This window comes from Marmota monax, unplaced genomic scaffold (genome assembly GCF_021218885.2).
Source record: "Marmota monax isolate L192 unplaced genomic scaffold, Marmota_monax_Labrador192_F-V1.1 WCK01_AAM20220418_F8-fsc00124, whole genome shotgun sequence".
NCBI lineage: Eukaryota > Metazoa > Chordata > Mammalia > Rodentia > Sciuridae > Marmota > Marmota monax.
Window position 1 is genome coordinate 1,136,674 of NW_026692505.1, and position 26,843 is coordinate 1,163,516.

General features: G+C 35.1%; 1 protein-coding gene across 4 annotated transcripts in view; it reads left to right on the forward strand.

The window, feature by feature from the left end:
- Il33 (interleukin 33) overlaps nt 1-26,251 on the forward strand; it is a 52,405-nt gene extending 26,154 nt beyond the window's left edge. For 2 of the 4 annotated variants that reach the window (XM_046445844.2, XM_046445843.1), the window contains exons 2-9: nt 9,814-9,902; nt 13,301-13,409; nt 18,859-18,984; nt 19,461-19,583; nt 21,124-21,231; nt 21,791-21,841; nt 22,765-22,862; nt 24,296-26,251. In XM_046445844.2, the coding sequence (XP_046301800.1) occupies nt 13,313-13,409; nt 18,859-18,984; nt 19,461-19,583; nt 21,124-21,231; nt 21,791-21,841; nt 22,765-22,862; nt 24,296-24,487 (795 nt within the window). In that variant the 5' untranslated portion in view covers nt 9,814-9,902; nt 13,301-13,312 and the 3' untranslated portion in view covers nt 24,488-26,251. Of the gene's footprint in view, nt 1-9,763; nt 9,903-13,300; nt 13,410-18,858; nt 18,985-19,460; nt 19,584-21,123; nt 21,232-21,790; nt 21,842-22,764; nt 22,863-24,295 lie in introns of all 4 variants that reach the window. The other 2 variants (XM_058579699.1, XM_058579700.1) reach the window with 2 other exon arrangements.
- The last annotated feature ends 592 nt before the right edge of the window (nt 26,252-26,843 follow it).

A 26,843-nucleotide genomic window follows, 5' to 3' on the forward strand; every position in this document is an offset into this window, starting at 1 on the left:
CAAAATATTTTTATTTTTATTTTATTGTTATTGTTATTGTTAAGCAGCACTCTGTGCATTACCACTGTTACACTTCACCACTGTAAATTTTTATATTTCATTTCCAAGGAAATGGGCAGTAACATCTCCAAAATGCTTCCTTGTGGACACAGGCAAAGTTGGGGGAAGTAACCTTAAGTCCTTGTCCTCTATCAGGTGGAGCATGGACAGTTAAGGATTTTTAGCATCAAAGCAGTACAGAAGTCCATGGTTGCAGTTGGCAGGTGACTATAACACATACATAGGGCAGGGATCATGCACATGGACAACTGTGTCACAACGTGACTGTGTTCAGTTTCCTTTTTCTTAAAATAGAGTGATTGATGGACCATCCTGTACAGTTAAGGAAGAGAGGGTGGGAGTTCCCTGAAGCAAAAGGAGCTTTGGCAGTTGCTGGGATGGTTCGCTAGGTCCTTCCCTTTACTCACATAAACAGCTCCTCTGGTTTAGCACAAGGTAAACTCACCCCATCTCCTAATTCTTCAGCAGTTGACTCAACAAGCTCACCAGCCACTTGCATCCTCAGCATGGGAGGCAGTTTTCTCAGAGTACCAGACCTACCCCTAAAAAACCAGAGCAGGAGCTGCTCTTGGGTCCCTTTGTTGTCACCAATTTGTTACCAAAAGCTTGGTCGTTGTCCCCAATGCAAAACCAATGAGGACACAGTTTTGAGAAAAAGGAAAAAGAAGTTTTATTGCTTTGCTAGCAAAGGAGGAAACACAGGGGGCTCCTGTCCCAGAGGCTCTGATTCTGTGTTGAGTTTTGATATCATTTTTTTTAAATTTCTAGGTCCCTGTTTGTCTTGTCAATCTTTTTTACAACACTATCTATACATATTAAAATCAGTCATTTTTATGTCATTTCTGATTATTCTAATACATGAAGACTTTACAGTTGGTTTCTGCTATGGGCTTTTATCATAGTGCCTAGAATTCTTCTTTGCTTTATAAATTTTGACTATAAACTACTCATTTTCCCTGGAAGTTTTCCTATGAGAATATCTGGTGGCTTGCAATTCTAGCTGAGTTATTTTTTAAGATGGGGAAACTCGGAGTTCAAAAGCTGAAGGGATCTGAGGGGAGGGAAAAGACCCAGGTTTACTAAGCTTAGGAAAGGAGGCCATCCTACTTCTGTTTTTTCAAAAATCACTAAGGACTTGATCTGCTACACAAGCTGGGCTTCCAAAGTGTGTGAGACATGGAGAGGAGGATGGGAATGGAGTGGAAAATAAAACAATGTGTATTGAACAAGCCACAAGCCAGCCAGAAAGTCAGCTTCTTTTAAAGCTTCTGAAAGAGTATTGATCCAAGAACAAGAAGACCTGGGTTCTGGTAGACTGATCCCTATAAAACCATCATTTCTGTACTTCAAAAATAGTAGTGTCAGGGATGAGGTTGTGGCTCAGCGGTAGAGCACTCGCCTAGCACATGCGAGGCCCTGGGTTCGATCCTCAGCAGCAAATCAAAATAAATAAATAAAATAAAAGTATTGTATCTAACTACAACTAAAAAATAAATATTTAAAAAATAACATTAGTGTCAATTTCTTTCAGCTCAACACAAAGTTCCAGCTCCACTCCTCTGTAGATTCCTCTGTAGATCTTGGGAATTTGAACAGAGTCCCCACATATTTTTAGTAGGTGATACCTGCCTTACTTATAGAGATTTTTTAAGGACTGATCAAAATTACAGAATGACTTACCAAGTGCCTTCTATGGAAAGTTTCTGGAAAAATAAATATTACTGAGGCACAACCCTGGTTCCCAAGAAGGTAGCAGTCCAGTGGAGCAGACATACATACACAGAGTTGGCTATGGTAAGCAAGTAAGACGTACGCAATAAAGTCTATTTCATTTTGGGTTTTTAGGGAAATAAAGATTTGAACTAGGCTCCAAGAGTTAGGTTGAAGCTTCCCAGACAAATAATAAGAAGCACCACTAGCAAGAACAGTCTGAACAAAGGTATGGAGGTATGAAAGCACATGAGGAACTGAAGAATGGTAAATTAATCTAGTCATCTGAAAGGTAGAGGCTATGAAGGGAGAGATAAGGTGATAAAAGTTGATGGAGCACATAGTGTCAATGTACAAAAATGACTGGGTAATATTGCATCCAGAAAAAACATGGAAAAGTACAGAACTGGTTTGTAAGTGTCAAGTGCTATTCAACTTAAAGACATGCAAGGGCATGAAAACTCAACAAAATGATGAATGAAATTTAAGACCTAGGAATTCAACCCATTCTACCAATCCTCCCCATAAGCTAAAAGAAAGAGCCAGATGAACTTGATATTAGATTCTAGCTTTGCTTCTTATTATATATATATAGTCTTTTGCAAGACAATCTCTCTGAGCCACTATTTCCTTTTTTTTTTTTTTTTTTGAGACAAGGTCTTTCTTGCTAATTTGTCCAAGCTGGCCTCAATTTTGCAGCCCTCCTGCCTCAGTATCCCAAGTAGGTGGGATCGCAGGCAGGACCCACCATATCAGTTCCTCACTTCTAAAAGGGAGACAATCATATTAAAACTTCAGGATTAAGATGACAATTAGAGATAAAGCATCTGGCCCATGTAACATACCAAAAACACAGTAGCCTCTATCATTACCACCAACAACACCATTATTAAGAGTCTGAACTAATGCAAACTCCTGGCTGGTTTCATTTCTTCTCTCTTATTGCCCTCCAGCTGTTCCTCACATGGCAGCCTAATTTAAAACCAAAAAACAAATCACATCCATATTACTTGAAACGTTTCTTTGACTTCCCATGCACTTTAAATAAAATCCAAGCTTTTTCCTCTGGCCTCTAGGGTCACCTCAACCTAGCTTCTGTCCCCTTCCACTGTCAATCCCATGGCATTAAGCTTTCCCCAAAACCCACTGATCCAGCCACGCTGGCCCCCTTGGTTCCCTAAATACTTCAGGTTCTGACCATCTCAGGGCCTTTCCTCTGGATTTTCTCTGCTCAGAAAGCACCTGCTTCCTATCCCTTCCACATGTTCTTTGGATGTTTGGGATGCGTCTTCAGTGTCAACTTATCTGACTACACTATCTTAATATTATTCTACTCCTTTATCTTCTGCCCCAATTTATCACTGCTCACTAATATTTATATAACAGTATTTATATGACCAAGAAATATTTTGCTTTGTTCACTGCTATGTCTCTAGTACCTAGACCAATACTAGACAAAGTATTTGATTTATTATTGTGATGCAGCACTCTGTGCATTACCACAAAGAGATTCAAATCTAACACTATTAAAGGCCTCAGGACATCAGGGAGGTTAGGATTTTCGTACAATGATTGCCAGTTGTGTTTCTTTTCAAATCATTTAACTACTTTCTTGGGCATTATAGGGTAAACTTCCTCTTTTATGTATTATCCAAATTTTCCATAATAACTATGTATTTTTAATAAAAGTTCTTATTAACTGCATTTTAATGACAAGACTCATCAGAGGAAATCAATCTTATTTTTTAAATTTTTTGAAGTATAATTCACAATAAGGAAAGAAAATTCAACAGCCAACCTAACACTTTTAAGCAGATCAGTATTTTAAAAGAGGGAAATTACAAGTCAAAGAGCACTACCTAAAATATAAAAGAAGGTGAGTGATTCAAAATTATTTTCAAGTTGCTCAGAGGTAGATAACACGATAAAGTCAAATGAAATTTTCATGTAGTGTCCCACAGGAGGAAGAGCATAAGGAGTATTCATGGGCATGGGAGGAGAATGTTTCAGAAGAAATGACATACATTTAAATTAGGGAGAAAACCTAACAGATTTTAATCTATCAAGAAACTATATCTTAAATAGAAATTTACTACTTGGCCATTTATCTCTGAACAACAACAAAATGTAGGAGATAATATTAATGCTAATGAAATACCTAGTCCCTGGCATAAAATGGGCATTCAGTACTTACTGAATATAAGTTTCTTGAAGCCTTCTCCAGTCTAAGAGGCAACCATATACATCTGCAATTTTGGAAAGGAATGTATCACACACATTTTGTCATTGTTAATCAGAGGGGAATGCCTCCTTTCATCATTGCCTGTGTTGTTGTCACCTTTGGAGATTTCAATGACTGTTTTCATGACTCTAGCACTCTTCAACAGCTCACTCAGAAATCTCATTCTGACCACTATTTTCACCAAAACATTTCATATAGTTCTATGGCATTTAGTACATTCAGATTGTTTTGCAAGTGCTCTACCATCTACTTCCAAAACTTTTTTTTCCCTCTTAATAAAACTGAAACTCTGTACCACCGAACAATAACTCCCTATTCATTAGGTGATTGAATTTCTTATATTCTCCAAGGAGCTGTTTTAGATTTTTTTCCCAAGTATTCTCAAAAGTTCAAATAAATTATTTTCCTGTTCGTCTCTGACTCTTTCACAATTTACATTACTAAAAAGATTGATGTCATTTTATAAAATCCTCGGGTTCGCGTCCCAGACCTTAAAACTTCATATCTTCTCCCTTCTCTCACTTTTCCTTCTTGCCTACAAGTAGGATGACTCCTCCTTTAAAAATCTGTCCCTTCCTCTACTATTCTTCTCTCTTATCTATCTCCTCCATGATTATCATATAGATTCTTTTTATCTCTTTTCATTGACTCTTTTCTTATTGAAACATTCCCAAGAGTCCCACATCACAAAAAATATCAATGATAACAATATTTTAAAAGATGTATTGAGTTTCTGCTATGTGCCATCATCCATGCCAACTGCTTAAAATACATCTTATATGATTCTCACAACAACCTTATGAGCTTAAATTATTATGAAGAAATTCATTCTTATGAAGAAACTGTGGTTTTATTTTTCATTTGTTCTTTCTAGATACACATGAAAGTAGAGTGTATTTTGACATTATACATACATAGAATGAGTAAAACTTGTTCCAGTTAAGATCCCCATTATTGCCAGACATAGTGGTACATACCTGTAACCCCAGCAGCTCAGGAGACTGAGGCAGGAGGATAGTGAGTTCAAAGCCAGCCTCAGCAAAAGGGAAGAGCTAAGCAACTCAGTGAGACTCTGTCTCTAAATAAAATACAAAAAAGGGCTGGGGATGAGGCTCAGTGATCAAGTGCTCCTGAGTTCAATCCCTGGTACCAAAAAAAAAAAAAAAATCCCATTATTGTGGTTGTATCTGATGGGGAGTTACATTGGTCATGTATTCATATATATGGATAGGAAAAATATGCCTATTCATTCTACTGCCTTTTATATTTCCATTCCTCCCTTCCCTTCATTTCCTTTTGTCTAGTCCAATGAACTTCTAATCATCCCCTGTGATTAACATCCACATAAAATCAGAGAGAACATTCTGCCATTGTGCCAATCCTAAAAACCAGCAAGGGGCAATGGGGAATTAAGAAAGACGCACAAACATTTACAAACAGAAAGGTGGAACCAGATGGGACACTGACCTCTGATGGAAGAACAGTGATCCAGAGCTAGCACAGCATATTTCTTATATAGGATTTATCATCAAGAGATTATTTGTGGGAAAGTTTTTGCAAATTATGCAGGCTTGAAGGTTGCAGCAATTGCAAGATATTGTGGTTATCTTGTTATGCTCAGAATTCTCTATCCCTGGCAGCTGGTGTCTGAGCTCAAGGTCAAGACTGTTATTGTTCTATACCTTTGCACAGAACTTTCTCAGGCAGAGCATTACCATAACTACTGGGCAATCTCATCTTGTCCTGCACTTTTGCACAGAACATTCCCAGGGCAAAGCACAGCCACATCTATGAGGTAGTCAAAGACCATGGTCCAAGTCACCTCTCTACACCTCTGGTTGTTTGTGATTGGCTTTTATCATTTAACATTATATTCTCCATTTCCATTCATTTACCGGCGAATGCCATAATTTCATTCTTCTTTATGGCTGAGTAATAATATTCCATTGTGTATATGTACCTCATTGTTTTTTATCCATTCATCTGTTGTAGGGCACCTAGGTTGGTTCCATTGCTTAGCTATTGTGAATTGAGCTGCTATAAATGTTGAAGTGGCTGCATCACTGTAGTATACTGACTTTAAGCCCTATATAGTTCTGTGGGGTCAAACGGTGATTCCATTCCAAGTTTTCTAAGGAATCTCCATATTGCTTTTCAAGTGGCTCAGTTCCACCAGCAATGTATAAGTGAACATTTTCCCCCACATCCTTGCCAACATTTATTGTTACTTCTACTCTTGAATATTGCCATTCTGGCTGGGAATATCTGTGTAGTTTTGATTTGCATTTCTTTAATTGCTAGAGATATTGAACATTTTTTCATATATATTTTGACCATTTGTGTTTCTTCTTCTGTGGCTTGTTAAGTTCTTTAGGCCATTTATTTACTTTAGTTGTTGATAGACTTTTATTTTATTTATGTATTTATATGTGGTGCTGAGAATCAAACCCAAGGCCTAACACATGCCAGGCAAGTACGCTACCACTGAGCCCCAGCCCCAATCCCTAGGCCATTTATTGATTGGGATATTCAGTTTATTTTTGGTGTTAAGTTTTTTGAGTACTATGTATATGCTAGAGATTAATACTCTGTCTGAGATGCTGGTGGTAAAGATTTTCTCCTTTTCTGTAGGCTTTCTGTTCACATTCTTGATGGTTTTCTTTGCTATAAAGAAGTCTTTTAGTTTGACACTGTCCCCTTTATTGATTATTGGTTTTATTTCTCATGCTTTAGGAGGAAAATGAAGGGAAGGGAGGAATGGAAATATAAAGACAATAGAATGAATCGGGCATATCTTCCTTATTAAGGAAGTCGGTTCTTAAGCCAATATGGTGGAAAGTTGATCCTACTTTTTCTTCTAGTAGGTGCAGAGTCTGTGGTCCTTGATCCACTTTGAGAGTAGTTTTGTGCAGGGTGAGAGATACAGCTTCAAATTCATTCAACTACATATGAATTTCTAGTTTTCTCAGCACCATTTGTTAAAGAGGCTACCTTTCCTCCAATGTATATTAATGACACCTGTGTCTAGTATGAGATAACTGCATTTATGTGCCTTCTATTCTGTTCCATTGGTCTTTGTGTTGGTTTTTTTTTGCCAATACCATGCTGGGTTTTTTGTTGTTATTGTTGTTGTTGTTTTGTTTTGTTTTACTGTAGCTCTGTAGTATAATTTAAGGTTTGGTATTGTGATGCCTCCTGCATCACTTTTTTTGCTAAGGATTGCTTTGGCTATTCTGGGCCTTTTATTTTTTCAAATGAATTTTTCTATTTCTATGAAGAACATCATTGGAATTTTAATAGGAATTGCATTAAATCTTTATGAAACTGTGGCTTTAGAAACATCAAATAACTCTCTCAAGATATCTAGGTAGTAAGCAGAATCTCCCATGCTCCATACTATTCTCTCGCGATACCCTCCTTTTTTTTTCTCTCTCTCTCTCATTTTTTTTTCTTTATTTGCATACTTCTTGAAAAAGTTTCACTTCCTCCTCCTCCTGTCTAGACAGTCTACTGTAGTTGTTTTGTGATTCCCATCATAGCTCTACCACTCGATGCCAGATATTTATGTTGTTTTGAGACAGTGTTCTCCCTTCATCTCTTCATTTCTCTGCTTCTCTTTCTGGTTTTCTTTTCTGACTCTTTTTCCTATCTTTATCCTTCAAATGTAAGATCTCCAGAGTTCCATCTCTCCACAGCTTTCTCTTCCTGTTCCACACTTAGCCAAGCCAATCTCATTTATTCCCACACCAGCAACTATCATGCTTTCACAATTGAAGAGCAAATCCACATAGTTAATTCTAGTCTCCTCCAACCCAATTCCAGCCCCCTGCTGAAATTTCCTAATAGTTCTTTCAAAGTACCTCAAAACTCTATGTGCCCCATATCTAACTCACTTCCTTCCTGTTTCTACCCATGAATTCCTCACCTGAGTCAGTCACCTATCATTAACCACTGGCCCCATCTTCACATCCCTTCACTACCCTGATTTCCCTTTTACTCAGTACATAGCTGGCACATCCTCATACAAAAAAAGCTATGGAGACACTGTGATGGACATATCCCTGAGCCACGAGGAGAATCTAGTTCTAATCTTGGCTTAATTGTTAAGTAGCTACCTGACTCAGTGGAGCTGGAACTGGGAAATGCGAAGCCCTTTCTCACACCAAAAACTCTATGAAGAGCTTGCAGCACTCATTCACCTTTAATGCCTTCTTATTAGTCCAACTAACATTGTCCTAACTGTCCTCACTGCATTTTGCCTGGACTATTTTAACTGGCCACCTGTCTGGTCTTCTTTCCTTTCTTCTCCTTATTTCCTTTCTTTGGATGGTGTTTCCCACAGTAAAAAAAAATTATATTCATAAAACATACTCTAAATGATGTTTCTCACTTGGTTAAATTGATTAAATATTTTCATATAATATCTGAAAACATATTTATGGACAAAACATGTCACTAACAAAGTCTGAAGATAAATGGCACTGGGGAAAATATTCTAACATATACCATGGACAAGAATTTAATTTCTTGATTTAAAAAGAGTCCTATGAATAATTTTCAGAAATAGACAACACATATGTTTTTTATAAATGTTCAACTTCACTAAATAAAAAATAAAATTCAAAACTATAAGATATTTTCTACTCGTTAGAAAGGTAAACATGTTAAAGGTGATGGCAGCCATTGCTTCTTCAGGGATGGGGAAAAGAACACTCTCCTGAACTGTTAACAAAATATAAACCAATACAAATTTTGTAAGTCAATAGGTAACATCTATCAAACTATGTACCCTTTAATCTAGCAATTCTCTGATTAGGAATTTATTCTACCAATGAACTTAAAAATATTTTCCAAGGGGCTATGGTTGTAGCTCAGTGATAGAACACTTTCCTGGCATGTCTGAGGCACTAGGTTCATTCCTCAGCACCACATAAAAGTAAATGAATAAAATAAAGGTATTGTTTCCACCTACAAATTAAAAATTTTTAAAAAAAATATTTTCCAAGAATCAATCTCTCTCTCTCTCTCTCTCTCTCTCTCTCTCTCTCTCTCTCTCTCTCTCACACACACACACACACACACACACACACACACACACTAGTGGTTGCAACACTGATGTTAGGAGAAAAAAGAAACAAAGGAATGGATGGATAGACAGAAGGAAGGAAAGAAAAGAAAAGCCTGAACTTGCCAACATGTTAATCAAGAAAGGACTAGTTAAAATATTTATATGATTGAAGGTTATTTAGAATGTTACTTTTAAAAGAACATTTGTGACATGTGGAAATGCTCATGATATAGTGTTAGTAGAAAAACAGAAAAAAAACAGCTTATAAAATATTTGCAGTATGGCACTATTTTTATCTGATATCTGTATATATGTTAACATTGAAAAACAAATGTCAAGATTCACAGCATATATGATTTCCTGTTATTTATACATTTTCCAAGTACAAATACATCATTTTTGTAGTTAGAAAAAAATTACTTGTTTTCAACTTTCTATAGAAAATAGAAAGTCAATTAAACTGTCTGTGCCCTTGTATATTCTGTATTCCAGAAGAGACACTACCTAGAGTTCACGTCTTGGAGGTTATAAAAATTAATAATTAATTAAGCATAACTCTTTGGAAATACTATAGCTACAATAATCTGAAAGCTCTCTATAGGATTTGGCTGTAGGAAAAAGATTTATTCCCACACATTGTAATTTATTCAACCACTTCTCTTTGCTTTGCCTCATTCATCAAGTGCTGTCACCTAATATTGCATAATCCATGTCTGTGTGTATATTTAAGTAGAATTGGAATGTAACTTCGTTAACTATTACCAAGTGCTGACTACAGGAAACCACATCAGCTGAGAGTAGCCCTTCACATTTACGATTTAGGTGAGTATTATAACCAGTGTGCAAGAATATTTGTTGTCTGTTACTGGAAAAAGCATCAAAAAAGAACCTATGGTGTTTATATTGCAATATGTTCTGAAATACTAACATTAAAAAGAGAATAAAGAAAGAGCAAATTTGAGTCTGAAGAAAGTGAAAATAGTATAAAAATAGTTATCATACTTAGCAAAGTAAAAGGTTTGTAGGTTATTTTTCAGAACAGCATTTGAAAATATTTCTGGATTATACTTTGGTTTATGTAACTCTAAAAAGGTGTTGACTTTCTCTGTGTTCATCATAAATGCAGTGTTTTCCAGCTTCTTGTTAAACTATGCAAGCTAATGATGATTTAGAATAGAATTCTTCCAAAGGTGTTCTCTCGCTAGTCCAGAGGAATAATAGTGGTGGGAAAAAATGTTATGATATCAACTAATTACTGAAAACAATTAGGTCAATAAAGATAGCTATTGATTTTCTTCAATGAAGGACTACCAACATCTTCATGATACTAATTTGAGCTCTGGTTCTCTAAGAGATAGGATACAGATTGGAACACAAAGTTTTATTTGAAAATGCAAATTTTTTTAATGACCAGGATACTTTTTTTAATGACCAGGATAATTTTTCCCTAGGGCATGTGTAGCTTTGGATAAAAGAGAAAACAAACAAAAATTATCATAGCGATGCAGTCTTCATGTTAATAAAGTGTGACCTCAATACCTACTGTGTGCAGGATACTATTTCAACTATTTTCTGTGTAATTTAAAATTTAACTATAATAGGATTACCTAACCTGTACTATTCCATGTATTATGTCATAAACTAGCTACTGTTAATGTAAAATTCAACCCTATTTAAAAGGAAATAAGAAAGACATTTATTCTGAGCCAAATATGAGTGAACATGGCCCAGATTACCTGAAATTACATGTTCCAAAGTGAAAGGGGTTACATAAACTTTACAGCCAAAGAACAAAGAGTTTTACAAACTAATACATTCAACAAATGAATCAGTGTCGGTGTTAGGTAGGCAGGCCATAGCAAAGCAGGGATATCTTTCCTATGGATATCATTATGTTATAGCATTCTTAGCTTTGGGGTTGGTAGAGGCTAGAGGTCTTCTAAGCTTAACAACATAGTCTGAGAAGTTTACATAATAGTGATGAGCATATTATGTCAGATACAGAGGTTAAAGTGAATGACTACTTATCTAAATAATCTAAGATAGCCCAAGATAATTTGGGCTTTCAAACTACAAAATTCCCATATTTCTACAATCAGGATGTTCTATTCAGCCAAGGTCAAACAGTCTGCAGGATTTTGAGTATAGATACAGCTTCTTCAGTTTCACATCCCATATTCAGAAATTTATTATTTCAAAGAAGTTGGACAACTGCTTGTGTAGAAGAAAAGCTGGGTGTTTTAAGTGAAATTCCCAGTTCTTTCCCCTGACTACCCCCACTACATTTTGAAGAGGGAGGGGCCATAGAATGGGGATGGAAGGAGACAGAATGGAGAAGTGCTCACATTAAGATGGTAGTCAGTAGACTAGATTATGCTCACAGCTGTTTTTGTGAGCCTAGGCAAGGCATCTTCCAGAATCTCAATCTACTCATTTGTAGGGTGAGGGACTACAACTATAAGGTTCTCTGCTTCTCAGCATTCTCGATCAATAAAGGTGGGAGAATCAGAGAAAGAAGTAGGATTTATCTGATGTCCTCAAGCAGTATAAGGATAATATCCACTCCAAGACAAAATTGAGGGGCATAACAGGGATTCTTCCTTTGAGGATTTTGCTCAAGGGGACTGACTATAAATAAGCAACTTGCATATAAGATTCTAGCTCCACCTAGAGAAGATAATTTGGAATTTCAACCTGTGTAGAGTTATCTACAGACAAAAACAAAGGTGTATGATGTTTATCCTCTAAAGAATCCTCTAACCCAGAGACTCCTCTCTTACTCAGCTAGAAGAGCTGATACACCTGGAGTTTAGAAAAGGTTTAAATTATACCCACTTCTTAGCTAATTTGTGGGGTTTTTTTTAAATGTAACAAAATAGGAGTTCAATGCTTTACAAAAAAAATCAATAATCATTGGCAGAATTTCAGGCAAAGTCAACTGGAGAAGTCCTACTCTTCCAGAAACCACAATACTGCCATACCTTGATTATGAAGCCAGCTTGTAGTATCATATTGAAAGAATAAAAAGCTTTCCACAATTTATGATGGAGAATTCCATATTCTTTCAATATGACAATGCAATCCAGCTTGTTCAAGGTATAACATCCATTGGTAATCCTTTCCTGAACTAAGTATTAAGTTGGAAGCTGCAAGATGGTGATTTTTCTAGTTTTATCATTCCTTCTGTAATGAATAGATCCCTTTCTATTCATTCATTGTCAAGAAATGCCATATATTTGCGGGTTTCTTATTAACCCATCAAGTCCCATCATTCCAGATGTGGGACACTTATGAAAACAAATTAAGCAATGAATATACAACTTTTGGTAACTTTTGAAACAATTATGTTTTTAGAGTTCTATTATTTTGGTAAAAGTAATAGGTGAATGATTAAAGTGTTTGAAAAAATATATTTCATATATACAGAAGTATATATAAGGAATATATATATATATATATATATATATGTGTGTGTGTGTGTGTGTGTGTGTGTGTGTGTGTGTGTGATCTAGATTGTGACTTCCAACCTATTTTAATGCACCTATGTTGATTTTGTTGAAATATTCACAGAGCTGAAAACGTGGAACCTAATGAGTTAAATGCTTATAGTCAATTACCATCATTATTCTTTTTGATATTCAAATAATGCCAAATTTGGCCAGTGGGAAACACTTCAAGGCAGCTCATGTATGCTTTTGAAACAATAATGCTTTCTGGCACAAAGAATGTTCCATGTTTACTACTATTTTCCCAGTCTCAGATCTGGAGTAGATCTTGAGATTTCTTCTGGCAGAAATATTTAGAAACTAAGATATGGGCACACATTTATTGCTGGGAGTTGGTTTATTGATTAAGTTTTAATATTTATAGGGTTTTTTCTTGGGCTTCTTTAATTTTATATTTGTATCTCCTTTCCCCTACAATGAAAACCATATAGCATCAATATGTCTTCTATTTTTTATGTACTACAGTATAACTAAACAATCTCAGAATTTCAATACTGGTATTACCACTAATAATAAACATAACTAAAGTTTAAATTTCTTTGCAGTTCTCTCTGTTTTATGGCTATATTCCAGTATAAAAGTATAATTAGAATACTTGTTCAAATTTTACTTAATTTTAAAAATGTGGTTATCAATTTTATATTGAGTTAGTCATGGTTCTTGATTGTTTTCAAGTTAAGAAAGTTGAACTAATATTATATCTTAATTCAACAGAAATCTGAAAGAATGAAGCCTAAAATGAAGTATTCAACCCCCAAAATCTCCTCAGCAAAGCTGAGCAGCACAGTAGATAGAACCTTGGTAAAACCCTGCAAGATAAGAGGTAAGGACTTAAGCATTCTTGATTATATTACACTATTTTTATCTGGTGTCAAATCTTTATTATTCCAATGATTACATGTTACCTTGCCAAAAGTTTCTAAGAATAAAAGAATTAAAATTTTAAAAAGGATGGCTCATAGATATGACAGCCAACTTTTGCTTATTTAATACATCATGAGATAGGAATAGCCCAGATAATTTAAACTTATGAATAATATAAATTATAGCCTTCTATGTTGATCCTTTTATTGTCCCCACACCTTTTGCTACCAAATCCCCAAACCTTTTCCTAATTAAAAAACAAAATTCTAAACTAATCTATTTTCATTCAACAAATACTGAAGACAATTGGTGTACCATGTGGTCTTGACTTGCAAATACTGATGAAGGAGAATAACAAGTGAAGATATTTGAATAATCCAGTCCTCAGATGAAGCAGAATCGACCAAATGAAACTCATGTTTATGTAGTTAAAACTAAGAGAGTTTAGGGGCTGGATTTGTGGCTCAGTGGCAGAGCACTTGCCTCACACATTTAAGGCAGTGAGTTCAATCCTCAGCACCACATAAAAATGAATAAACAAAACAAAGATATTGCATCCATCTATAACTAAAAAATATTTTTAAAAAACTAAGAGAGTTTGGAATAAGATAAAAAGGAAATATAGTCAAATAATAGCCACATCTCTGAGATAGAAGGGCTCTATGCCTATTTAACCCTTAAAATTATCTACCTAAGGGCTGGGGTTGTGGCTCAGGGATGGAGTGCTCGCCTAACATGTGTTGAGCCCTGGGTTCGATCCTCAGCATCACATATAAATAAAATAAAGGTATTGTGTTCACCTACAACTAAAACATATATATTTTTAAAATTATCTACCTAAGAAGGAATCATGTAAATTTATACACTCATTTTTTCACATGGAAACAGTAACATAAGAGAGTTAACAGAACCCTGGTGGGCTGGAGAAAAAACGGAGGATAAGGAATGATAATGGCAACTGGCATATCATTATCCTTTATGCTCCTCACCCTTTCCATTAACACCTTTAAGGCTAGAAGAGACAACAGTGTTAAGGAATATCATTTCTGTCCTCTTCTGTCCTCCATGAGGGTCTGGCCCATGCACACTATTTTTTGGTAACCAGGGAAAACACTAATTTGACACTAGTTTTGGCCAAAAAATCATTATTAAATTAATCACTTTACTAAGTTGAAATGCTTTGTGCAAAAACAGTTACTCCATGTCCCCGAATTCCTTCTTAATAAAGAAAGTATTTTTTGTATCCCAGGAAATAAGGGTTCTTTACAGATATAGGAATGAGGGAGTAGGGTTTATTAGAGTTTCTGGTATTGATACCAAAGTTAAAATGTAACTCCTCTTTTATGAGTTCAGGAACTGCTTATCTGCACCAGAGGACAGTGATAAAGATAATCCCAAAATATGACTTTGCAATACAACACATTTTTATCATCCCTTAAGAAAATTTCCTTTCCAATAATATCAACTCAGTACCATACTACAATAATAGGTATTTAAACACTTGGTAAAAAATTCAACAGAGACCTATGCAATTTACGACAGATCTGAACCATTTCTCAAAACTCAAAAGTGCAAGAAATGTCACGTTATTTTTCTAAATAATCTTCTGCTCTGAGCCTTCAAGCCACAAAGAACACACACACACACACACACACACACACACACACACACTACTTCATTTCTTTCTCAAACTCCCTTGGTTTACCTGGATATGACACAATTCACAATTCACAAGCCATAAAACTCAATATCCATCCACACAGCCAGTCACACATTAGTTCACCCCTGGAAAATTTCACCTCTGATGCCAACATGGTAGAGAATTTCATGACCTGGAGGAAAGACCCTCTCTAAACTTCTCCCCTTCCAGTTTCCAGGAAGATATTCCCCAAGGTCAGGTCCTTCTCCTCTCCTGCTTCTGTTCCCCAACATTCATCAGTACTTTCTCTTCCTAACAAGCTCGCCTCCTTTATTCATGGACATATACAGCCTACAGAAGCATTTATTGGCCTGAACAGTATTATTTTTAATTGAGACAACTTTTCAAAATTAGGAACTTTTCATGAGAATCTATATGTATAGGTTCTCTCAAAAAATCTAAAGATCTAGAAATACTGGGCCCATATTCCTGCATGACACAGTTAGTCAGGACTAGGTAGAGATCAACCCTTTTAGTTTAAATCTATTCATATAAGAGTTTTCTGTTAGTGAAGGAACTTCAGTTTATACTGTGGACTAGAGGAAACCACTGAAAATGTTTAACTGGGGAATGATGTGTGAAAATAGAATGAGTGTCAAGAGAGAAATGGAAACTGATTAGAGGTCTACTGTATCATCTAGATGACTGATGATGAAGGCCTGACCTAAGACAACAAAATGGAGAGGAAGAACTACAATCCAGATATATGTGAAAGGTGAAATTAATAAGCTTTAATTACATATTGACTAAATTGAAGGATGGAAAGAAAGAAAGAGATACTAACTTTCTGATTCTCACCTTTCTGATTTAAGAATTGATCAGATAATGGTAGACAGTTGTACTATTTTTCAAGAGAGGGGATTCCGGAGAAATATATTGAGGGTAGAGAAAGATAAAGATGTTTTATTTTTATAATCAACCTCATCCTCATCATCATTACTGGCATATTTTAGCTTGAGGGAGCTATAGGTTATCCAGGTAAAGATGTCCATAATTTCATTCCTGAGGACATACATAGATAGAAACAGAAATGCTTGAAGGTAGCTAATTCCAAATGCCCTGTGAAGAAAGTTCAGGAAAAAGACAAAAGATAAAGTTACAGTTTGCGGAATCATCAGCCACTAAGCAGATGTTTGAAGTCACTGGAACAAGCAAGATTGCCTGGAAAGAAAGTTTAGAGTGAGAGAAGGCAAAGGAGAAAACCATATGGTACACTGACATTTTAGGCAGAGGAAGAACTAACAAGGAGACAGAGGTAAACTGATCAGAAAGAAACACAGGGAACCAGTGTACTTAGTCACATAGCAATAAGGGCAGAGGGATTCAAGAAAGGAAGTGGTCTCCAGAGTCAAATGCCACAGAGATCAAGATTAGGAAGCAATGAGAAAAAAGCATAGTGAAATAGGTATTTGAGGAAGAAATGAAAGATGAAGTTTTTCAAATCTGTCAACCATGGCGCCAAAACTACAGAAAGATTTCCAGGCCTCTTCCTATGTACTCACTAGAATTGCCTTAGGGAACTCATGCTGTTACAATGATGATATTAGCTATGAGAATTTTCTTAAAAGTCACACTAAGACTCTACCCTCAGAGAGCAAGCAGGATGGAGACACAGGAATTGGTAATAGCCCTTGTGTAGATTTGAGCTGGTTCCCTGACACCAGTAGAACACTCTCTCCTGCATAACCCCCACACGACCCTCACACTTTCAGCTGCCTAGAGCACCAAAGTATAACTTCTCCCAAATTCTTCCAAGGTAAAGTATTTACAATATTTCAAATGTAGTCACATTCCCCATGAATTATAACTAGTGAATGTCCCACTAGATGTTAGCTCCACACATTCATACATTTAACTCTCTTCCTAACCCCTTTTCTTCTTTTACCTCCACAATACTTGTACATGTCATGACCCTTACTTCAAATTACCCAAGACCCATTTCTTTTTCCCTAGAGTCTACATTCAATATTAGAGATGACTACCATGTTCCCATGTGATGCCAACTATTACATAAATAGAAGCATATAAGGAATAAACAGATTTTTTGGTGTGGTCTTAAGCCTCTAAACTCTGAAGGCATGATGTAGTATAGTTAATAAAGTATTGTATTAAATTATCAGGAGAGCAAGTACAATGCTGGCTCTGGCACTACTTAACTTTGTAAATTATTTTTGTAACTATAAAAGTACTTTATAAATGTGAGATACTGTAGCTGATATTTTTGAATTGTCAAGAGAAGTCAGGGAGTTCCATGGTGGAGTGGCCAATTCCTTGTTCAAACAGGTGAAAATACTCACAGGTCTTTATAAGCATTCTACTAGGAAGGCAAATCTTCTAGAAAATTGAAAAATATCTTTGATTGGCTCCCAAAGTCAGAATTATTTTCTTTTCTGAATTACTGTGAATAATTGAAATTTAACTATATAGTATAATTTTTTTGATGGTTCATTTACTATATAATGTTGAAAATTGAGATCATCTGACTTGTGTTTGGTTTTTTTTGGGGGGGTACTGGGGATTGAACTCTCAGGAGCACTCAACCACTGAGCCACATTCATAGCCCTTTTTTGTATTTTATTTAGAGAGAGGGGTCTCACTGAGTTCCTTAGCACCTTGCTGTTGATGCAGCTGGCTTTGAACTCACAATCATCCTGCCTCAGTCTCCTGAGCTGCTGGGATTACAGGCATGTGCCATGGCAACTGGCCTGATTCATGTTTTAGTTTTCACTCTGTGTAACTCTGAGAGGTTGTTATGATTTCCAATTTCCAACTGATTTTTTAAAATTTGGCACAAATTTTTATTTGGCCAAATTAAGTAAGACTTACTGAATAACGATTAACTTTTCTACTTCAATTTTTTTAGATTTGAATTTGCACTTTGTTAGTACCTCAAACAATAGTGTAGCATTTTCTTAAATGGAGGTAGGGTGAGGAAAGTTGTTTTTATATTAGACACACCTCAGTCACAACTTCTCATCAGCCTTGTAAATTTGGACAATTTTACATGACTCCTAAAAGCCTCAGATTATCACCTATAAAATTGGGATAATAATGTCTAACTTGCAAGATTATTATGAAGAATTAAGTGAAATATGTAAAATAATTAGCACAGTACTTGGCCCACTGTTGACACTTAGAAGATGTTAGTTATTTTAGTGTCAATAACCTTCATAGAATATAGCTATCCCTGCAAAATTATTAAGTGTATTTTATGTAAGTAGATCTATTTTAGATCTCAGATTTCACATAGCCATATGTATTTCCTCTTAGGCAAAAATTTATGTTTATTAAATGTTGGCTTGTAATTCCTCATATGGAATTCTGAAAACCAAAATGTTTTCTAAAAACCTAAAATTTTTCATAATTCATTTGGCAGCAACATATGATCTGAATTCATTTGTCCATTAAGTCCCAATCTGAATATCTTTATTTTACTTTTTGTAAATTTTCCAATATTTCACTGTAAGATTAATTAATTTTTGACTAAACAGTGCTACACCAGCCCATTAAAGGTACTACATATGGATGATATATGTTCTATATTACAATGCTAAAATCTAAAAAAAATCTCTGAATTTTAAAACACAATTGGCTCCAAGAGTTTCTGGTAAAATACAGTGGATCTATACTTGCTTTCATCTGCTGCACTTAGGGTTTGCAAAAAGATAAAGATGAACAGAGTAAAACATAACAATTTTTCATTGTTTAGAATCCCAACAGAAGACCAAAGAAATCTGCCATGTGTATTGTATGAAGCTACGCTCTGGCCTTACCATAAAAAAGAAGGCCTGTTACTTCAGGAAAGAAATCACCAAACATTGTTCACAAAAAACAGGTAAGGGAAACTATGTTTCATGGCAACAGCAATGGGTATCTATTTGCCTTCACTTACCATATTTAAATACATAAATTTCTTCCTCACCCAAAAGAGTAAAGGGGCATATAAAGAGTTTTTAACAGCATGAGGGATATACAGTTATGTTATAATATTAAGTAAAAATAAAGGATACAAGATTATATATAAATAAGTTTATAATATTTCTAAGTAATTTTATTTAAAGGGGCAAACTAGAGGGCTAAGTGATTGCTTTTGGAGTGTTGAGACCATAGGTGATCAGTTTTCTCCCTCCTAGTGTGCTCTGCTAGGGTATAAATACGTCAGGAGGTATTAATCCCATCAGACCATGGGGTGTCCAAAGTCCTGGGATCATTTACCACTGTCAGCAAGCAGACTTAGAATCATCAAAAGGAAATGGCATGTATGCAGAGTGAGGACTGATGGTCCATTCCTGTTCAACTTCTGACCTACAGGTGGAAAGCACAAAGAAATACATCAGTTATTTGCTGCCTATCAACCTGCTATGGAGCACTCCATCTTTGAAATAGCTAGGATCCAAGAAAATACTAGAGCACTTGACACATCAAGTATCAGAGGTGTGATGGGTCATAGGGGTGGTATTGGGGGGAGGAGGGAGGTAAGACACAAGTAGGCAGCTCCAAAGTTGTTTTCATATGTATCAAGAACCTCTGTTTGATGCCGATATGCCCATTTAGTGGTATCCAAACAGGTGTAACTGATCTAACAATGCTTGTGTATTCTATAGTTAGCACATCATCATGATTTTGAGATGCTTGTCATTATTTGGAATCCTATATATGTTATTCCCACTGGAAATACATTGTCCTTTGAAAGAAAAATATCTATTATTCCCCCAAATTCAACATTTTGTCCATGAAAGGAAAGGAAGATCTATTATTTTTTGAAATATAATTTCAACATAATATATTTTAAAGTTACAATGGTTTTCAATTTTATCACGTACTTGCACATAAATTCAAATTGCTGGTAACTATCAGGAAGTGAAGAGGGACTAGGGATGTAGCTTAGTGGTCGAGTACTTGTCTAGCATGTGCAAGGCCCTGGTCCAATACCCAGCACCAAAGTGGGTTGGGGGAAGAAGTGAATGAATCATCATTCAGGAAACTTGATAAGTAATTACATGTTGCCACTTAAAGCATTATTCCTGATAAAAACATATTAAGTTCACAAAAGTAATACTGAAGTTTCTCACTAAGGGTCTTTAAATCACTTTGCTTTACAAGTTCACATATAAATTCAATTTTTAGCAATCTCTTTTATATTTTGTATATTTTTTAGTATAATTCTGTTACATAAAGAAGATACAGTGATTTTTTCCCTCTGCAGGCCCTATATCAGTACCCCCTAAATCTGAACCAGTTTATCCCTGCACGCTTTAAAAATATTATCATTTTTGGGCTGGGGTTATGGCTTAGTGGTAGAGCACTCGCCTAGCACATACGAAGCCCTGGGTTCAATCCTTAGCACCACATAAAGATAAATAAAATAAAGGTATATAAAAGTATATTATCATTTTCTATGTGTGCTGTGACATTAAAAAAATGTTAGGAAAATTGCTCTAAGTATCTCTGTTATTTAGCTTAAAGGAGAGAACTGTGATTATATCTGAATTCCCCTGGACTATAAAATTCTCTAAGTAACCACATTTTGTAGATGGGCATTCATTTACCTATATCTATCAAAATAAAGTCCCTTCTTTCCCACAGTTCCCTAGACCATGGGAAACCAAAAAATGAAGGTTTCTTCAGGCAATTCCCATCACTTTTTCAGCTTCTTTCTCCCCACCAAACCCTCCCATAAACATTCTAGGTGCTCCTGCGGCATTTATTCAGGAGACTAAGCACTTTTAATCCCATCCAGGTGTTACACCTCAGCCTTTGAGCTACATAAAGCTTTGTGCCAAAGGCTTTCATCTATTCACAACTAATGACAAAATGTAGCTCAAATTGCAAAGAAAAAAAAATTTTGAGGACACACTTCAAAAACAGTTTGTCAAAAGAATTATTCATGGTAACAAGTTTTATTCCCAAGAACAAGTTTTATTTCCCATGGAAACAAGAATTTCACTTGTTATAGGAGTTTCTTTTTTCACAGAATCTTTCGCTTCCCTGAGTACATACAATAATCAACATGTTCGTTTTATTTGGGAGGATGGAAATTATGTGACCAATGTTGAAGACCAGCCAAAAGACCAAGAAAAAGGTAGAATATTTCCTTATCTAAAATTATGTAATGATGATTAAAAAAATAAATCTACCAAACCATCAACAATGGATTAATTTAGATACAGCAAATAGATTTACTTATATTTGCTCATTCTAATACATTGTCAGTGGACACCTGAACATCGCTACGTTGAGAAGGATTCAGAAGTTTAATTAGGATTACTTAATGCAAGAATATAGATATTAAGAGTATACATGTTGTGAACTATGGAAGGAGGAGGTACATGTATTTGCTATTGCTAAATTACCCACTAGATCTTTCTAGCCTTATTAATATCAATAAATTATAATCTTTAACAAAAGGAATATACCACTGCTATCAACATCATAAATATTTAATAATAACTGTGTTGAATTTGTCAGAGCAAATTTTAAGACCTTCAAATTTTAAGACCTTCTCAGAACCGAGAAATGTTTGCTTTTGTTGATGCATAATAAAAAGGCGAGGATATTCTCTGATGTTATGAATATGATGGAACTGAAACCTTTTGATAAAAATGTATCTCACAAAAGTGATCTTATGCATTCTCTTTCAGACAAGGTATTACTGCGCTACTATGAGTCTCCATACCCCTCAAGCGAATCAGGTAATTTGGAGGCTTAGGTATTTGTAGTGCTGAAATTCTTAAGTTTGTAGTAAAGATAAATCCAAAATACTCCATGGGAAAGAAAGATTGTTTCAAAAAGCTCTCTCCAACCCACACTCACAATAAAATCTTAGATTCTTAGAGAATTTATTCCATCACATTAATTTTCTAGATTAATACTTAGGATAAAGGTTTGGCTGCATTTAATAAAAATCTCTTACCCAGGACTGGAATGGCAGTTCTGCTCAAAGTTTGTCCAGACACACAGCTTCTACACTGTGGCTCTATCAGCATCTACATGGTTCAATATTCCTAGCTACGATGGCAATGTCCAATCAGTGAGACAGAGGAAAATGAATGTACAACTAGAAGTTACACCTAAGAACTTAGTCCATTGCTGCATGAAGCCATGAGAAGCAGGCTAGGAAATCTTTTATTATTATATATAAAAGGAAGTAGATATTAGAGGACAACCATGTAAAGCCCTGTAGCTTTATAGGCAGACAGGGGAGCTGATGCCCAGAGAAGTGCCCATGAGTCACAATTCTTCAGTTGGAAAGCATATTTTTTAAATACCAACCTCTCTCCTTCGAGAAATTCAGAAGAACCCTCTTCTTATTTAATAATGACTCTTTTACTTTCATTTGGGTGCAAATATCTTTAAGTGAATGAAGTAGTTATTTTATTTGATATCTTGAACTCTTTTCTGGGTGTTAAAAAGACTTAAATTAAAAATGAGTTGCAAGTCATTATAATTTAAAATTTATCTTCTTTCTTATTATTAATTTTATAATTAATGACAAATGAACCTGGGTATTTGTTATGTACAACATGAATTTTTGAAGTATATATACATGGTAGAGTAGTTAAATCTAGCTGGTTGAAAACTGCATTACCTTACTAATTATCATTTTAATTGTAAGGTGATGGTGTCGATGGTAAGATGTTGATGGTAAACCTGAGTCCTACAAAAGACAGAGACATCTTGCTTCATGCCAACAACAAGGCGCAGTCTGTGGAGGTAATAGATACATGATTATATAATTATGGTGATTAACTCTATCCATGTGTGTATATTTGGGTATTGGGATATTTTGAAGAAGGAGTTTTGTTTGTGATGTTGTAAATAAAACGGGTACTACTAATGACTTGCTTCTGCGGTAGGGGAAGGAGAAAAGTATATGTGACCTTGTTGCTAAAAATCTGGAATCTCCCAGCAGCACAGAATCACCTGAGTGCTTGTTAGAAATGCAGGAGTTCAAGCCCTCCAAGGAATGAATCAGGATTAGCATTTTAACAAATTCTTATGGCTGGGGATATAGTTCAGTCAGTAGAGTGCTTGCTTTGCATGCACAAGGCCCTTGGTTCAATCCCCAGCACGCACGCACACACACACACACAAAAAAAAATCTCTAGGAGATGCACAATTTCATTAAGGTTTGAGAAGCACTGCTATACAGGTTTATCTCAGTTTCTTTTTATTTGACTTTAGGAATTATGTTCTTCTAGGAAATGTTTTTTGTAAAATATTCTTATACTCCAAGTCTGGTGGCTGGAGATGCAGCACACATTTCCATGTCAAGATTTATGGAGAGCAAAATGATCTACATTCTCATAGGATTCACTGCATATTGTTTACTTAGTAAAAGACAATATTATATTGGTCATGACAAGGAACTATAAATATCTTGAAGAACAAATAAACCAAAGGTAGAAGCAAGGACAGGAACATGAAAGTATAATACAGAAGATGAATTACACAAATTTATAAAGCTAACTAATACAGTTATATAAGGTATTAACATAAGTAGTGGTCAGTAACTGGCATTTTCTATAACAAAATATCCCTAAGTGTATATAACACAGTGTCTAGCATATATAACTATTCAATAATAAGAAGTAACTCATCTGAGCTATTAAATACCAAGCACTTGCTAAGTACTGTCTCATCTAATCCTTACAGTTACATCTATGGTGAAGCTATTATATTACATCATAGACTTATATTTCAGCTACTACTGAATAACAAACTATCCCCCAAACTTAGTGATTTAAAATAAAAATTATTTATATTATTCATACATCTAGATGAGAATTAACTGATCTAGAAAACTGGCTAGACTAAAATATTGAAGTTTAAGAGAAAAGCAACATACCCAAGTCTTAGCGTATATTACAAACCAAGGGTACAAGTCCAGAACTATTGCATTCAGATTCAGTCATTCTAAGTCATATTGCCTCTCTAAGTATGCTATCCATCAGTGAATCAAATTAAATCATACCACCCACCCTTTACCCTCTACTCATCTGCCCCACCTCCTTTCTCAGTAAGCAGGCTTGCTGGAAATACCAAGTTATAGATTATTATTCCCCTTCAGGTTCTAACATATGAAGGGAAAGTTGATTCTGGACCTTTGACTCACGTATTGGTTGCTTTTTCTCTTGTTTCCTCAGCTGCAAAAGTGTAAAACTCCATTGCCAGACCAGGCCTTCTTTGTCCTTCATAAGGAATCCTCTGATTTTGTTTCATTCGAATGTAAGAGTAATCGTGGAATGTATATAGGAGTCAAAGATAATCAGCTTGCTCTGGTGGAAGGAAAGAATCAGACTAGTGATAATATCATGTTTAAGCTCTCCTTAATGTAACAGAGACCTGCAGGATCTGGTTTGGGCAACACAAATGATACCACTGGAGGACAAGAGTGAAAGAGACAGGCAATATCTAGGGGAAATGGCTTAGAATGCTGTGGAATGTTTTATTTACTATGTGTACAAATATTTTTTCTAATCCTTCAACTGTTTTCTTTTTCTTTGTATCACTATATATTCAACAACATTATGAGTTTATAAAACAAGGTTTTGGTAAAAAGATCTGCTTTTTGAAGAGATATAGGCTAACCTTTACTTTTTTCTAGATTCAGTCCAGAAAGAATTTCCACATTTAGAGTTTACATCTCTTTAGAGAAGAGTCCCTAACTCAAGTTGCTCTTTAAATAGGGATCCATTTTAAAGAGATACATGGTTTTCTCTTATTCCAAACAATAGATTCAAACACTAGAGCTGTTAATAAAAAGAATAAATACTGCATAGACTTACTATTTATCCACTAGAATAAAACACTGAGTGTGTTTATAAATGCCCTAGGTAACACTCAGATTGGCTCTTTTTGTGAAGAGTTATGGCACTTCAAATGCCTACATGTTTAGGCAAGTAATATAAAGGAAAGGATAATTTGAAACTTAAGAAAAACAAATCCAGTGTTGATAAAATGAACAATTTTACCTCTGTTTCATTTCTTAAATTCTGATTTAATATGAAATAATTTTTATAGAGAGAGTTAACTTTAAACAAGGCCTTCCTACATTAGAAAACAAATTTCAGTTCACACATGTAATTGAAATTATTGGTAATATCTAACAAACTGAAACATTTTCTTAAAATACTAAGTTATAGTAGAATGGTTAGGGCATTCAAGTAGCATGGGATCCAAATACTATAATGAAACCAGAAGTCCTCTAATTTACTAAGGCCCAAAAAAGACACAAAATTAACATTAAAATTTCAATAACTGGCTGCCATTCACATTTATGCATACTATGTCCTTCGAATCCTACCTTCCAAGATCTATGACTTTTGATATGCTCATCACCTTGGGTAAAATTTCTTCTAATCCTTGCTTTCCATAAACACAGCAGGTCTTTTTGTTGTTTAGCTTCTCAATGACTCTGCTCGGATGGAATATTCATTTAACTCTGTCCTTTCTTCAGTTATTTTAACCAAGGTATCCTTTGGCACCAATACCCCCACGTTCATTTCCATTTCATCTGAACTCTACATGCTTACCTTTATTCTGCTTTGTGTACCTTACAATGTAGAATTTTTACATATGGTACCTAATACTGTAGAACTTTTGCCTACTGATGGCAAAATTGTTCACTGAACATCTTTGTGTTTTACTGTTACTAAGCTACTAAAATTAATGATCATATAATAACATTTTGAACTAGTAAATGAATGGTTTTTGCTTATTTCAATCTTTAGCAATTTCTATTATAATTTTCCATAGACATGGCTTATAATTAATGGCAAATATAATAATAGAAAATTGATGACATGTAACCTTTGCTGAAAGTGGACTTTGAAATTTCTAATTCGTTGGAACCTAATGGGTATAAGATAAAAGAGGCTGAGAATCATTGTATAAAAATTATGCAACTGTAGAATAATATATCATTGTTTCATAATTTGCTAAAACTTTACTATAGAGACAAAAATAAAAGAACCTATATCATTTCCTTCAAAAATAGTAAACATTGTGTGCATCTGTATGATATACTTAAAATAATTATAAACTAAATATGTCCATTATACTGTTTGTAATCCTGAATAAAACTGTACTTTTTAAAAGAATGCATGACTATAATGATTTTATCATAAAAACAACTCAATATTCTAATTTTTTTTCTTTTTCTTTTTTCTTTTGGTTCTGGGGATTGAACCCAAGAGTGCTTAACCACTGAGTCACATCCCTAGCCATTTTTTGTATTTTATTTATAAACATGGTCTCACTGAGTTGCTTAGGGCCAGATAAGTTGCTGAGGCTGGCTTTAAACTCGAAATCCTCCTGCCTCAGCTTCCGACCCACTGGGATTACAGGCGTGTGCCATTACACCCGGTGAATATTCTGAAATTCTTAAGTGAATTTGCACACCCTAATTTATCAATGTTGGTTTCTAGAGTAAATCAAATATTTACTGATATTTTTGCTAATTCAAAATCAAGTAAGACTTTTGCTTTTGTCTTCTTAGTGCCTGGTAGAGAAGCCCTCACAAAAATGTTAGATGATTTTTACCCAAGATCAAACAGCTAACACATACCTTCACTAGAACTTAATCTGAGATTTATGACTCCTTATTTAGATATCTTTTAAGTCAGCTATCTGATTTTGTTTTTTCTTTTTTAAAAATATTTTCCACCATTATCATAATCAATGTTATTTAAT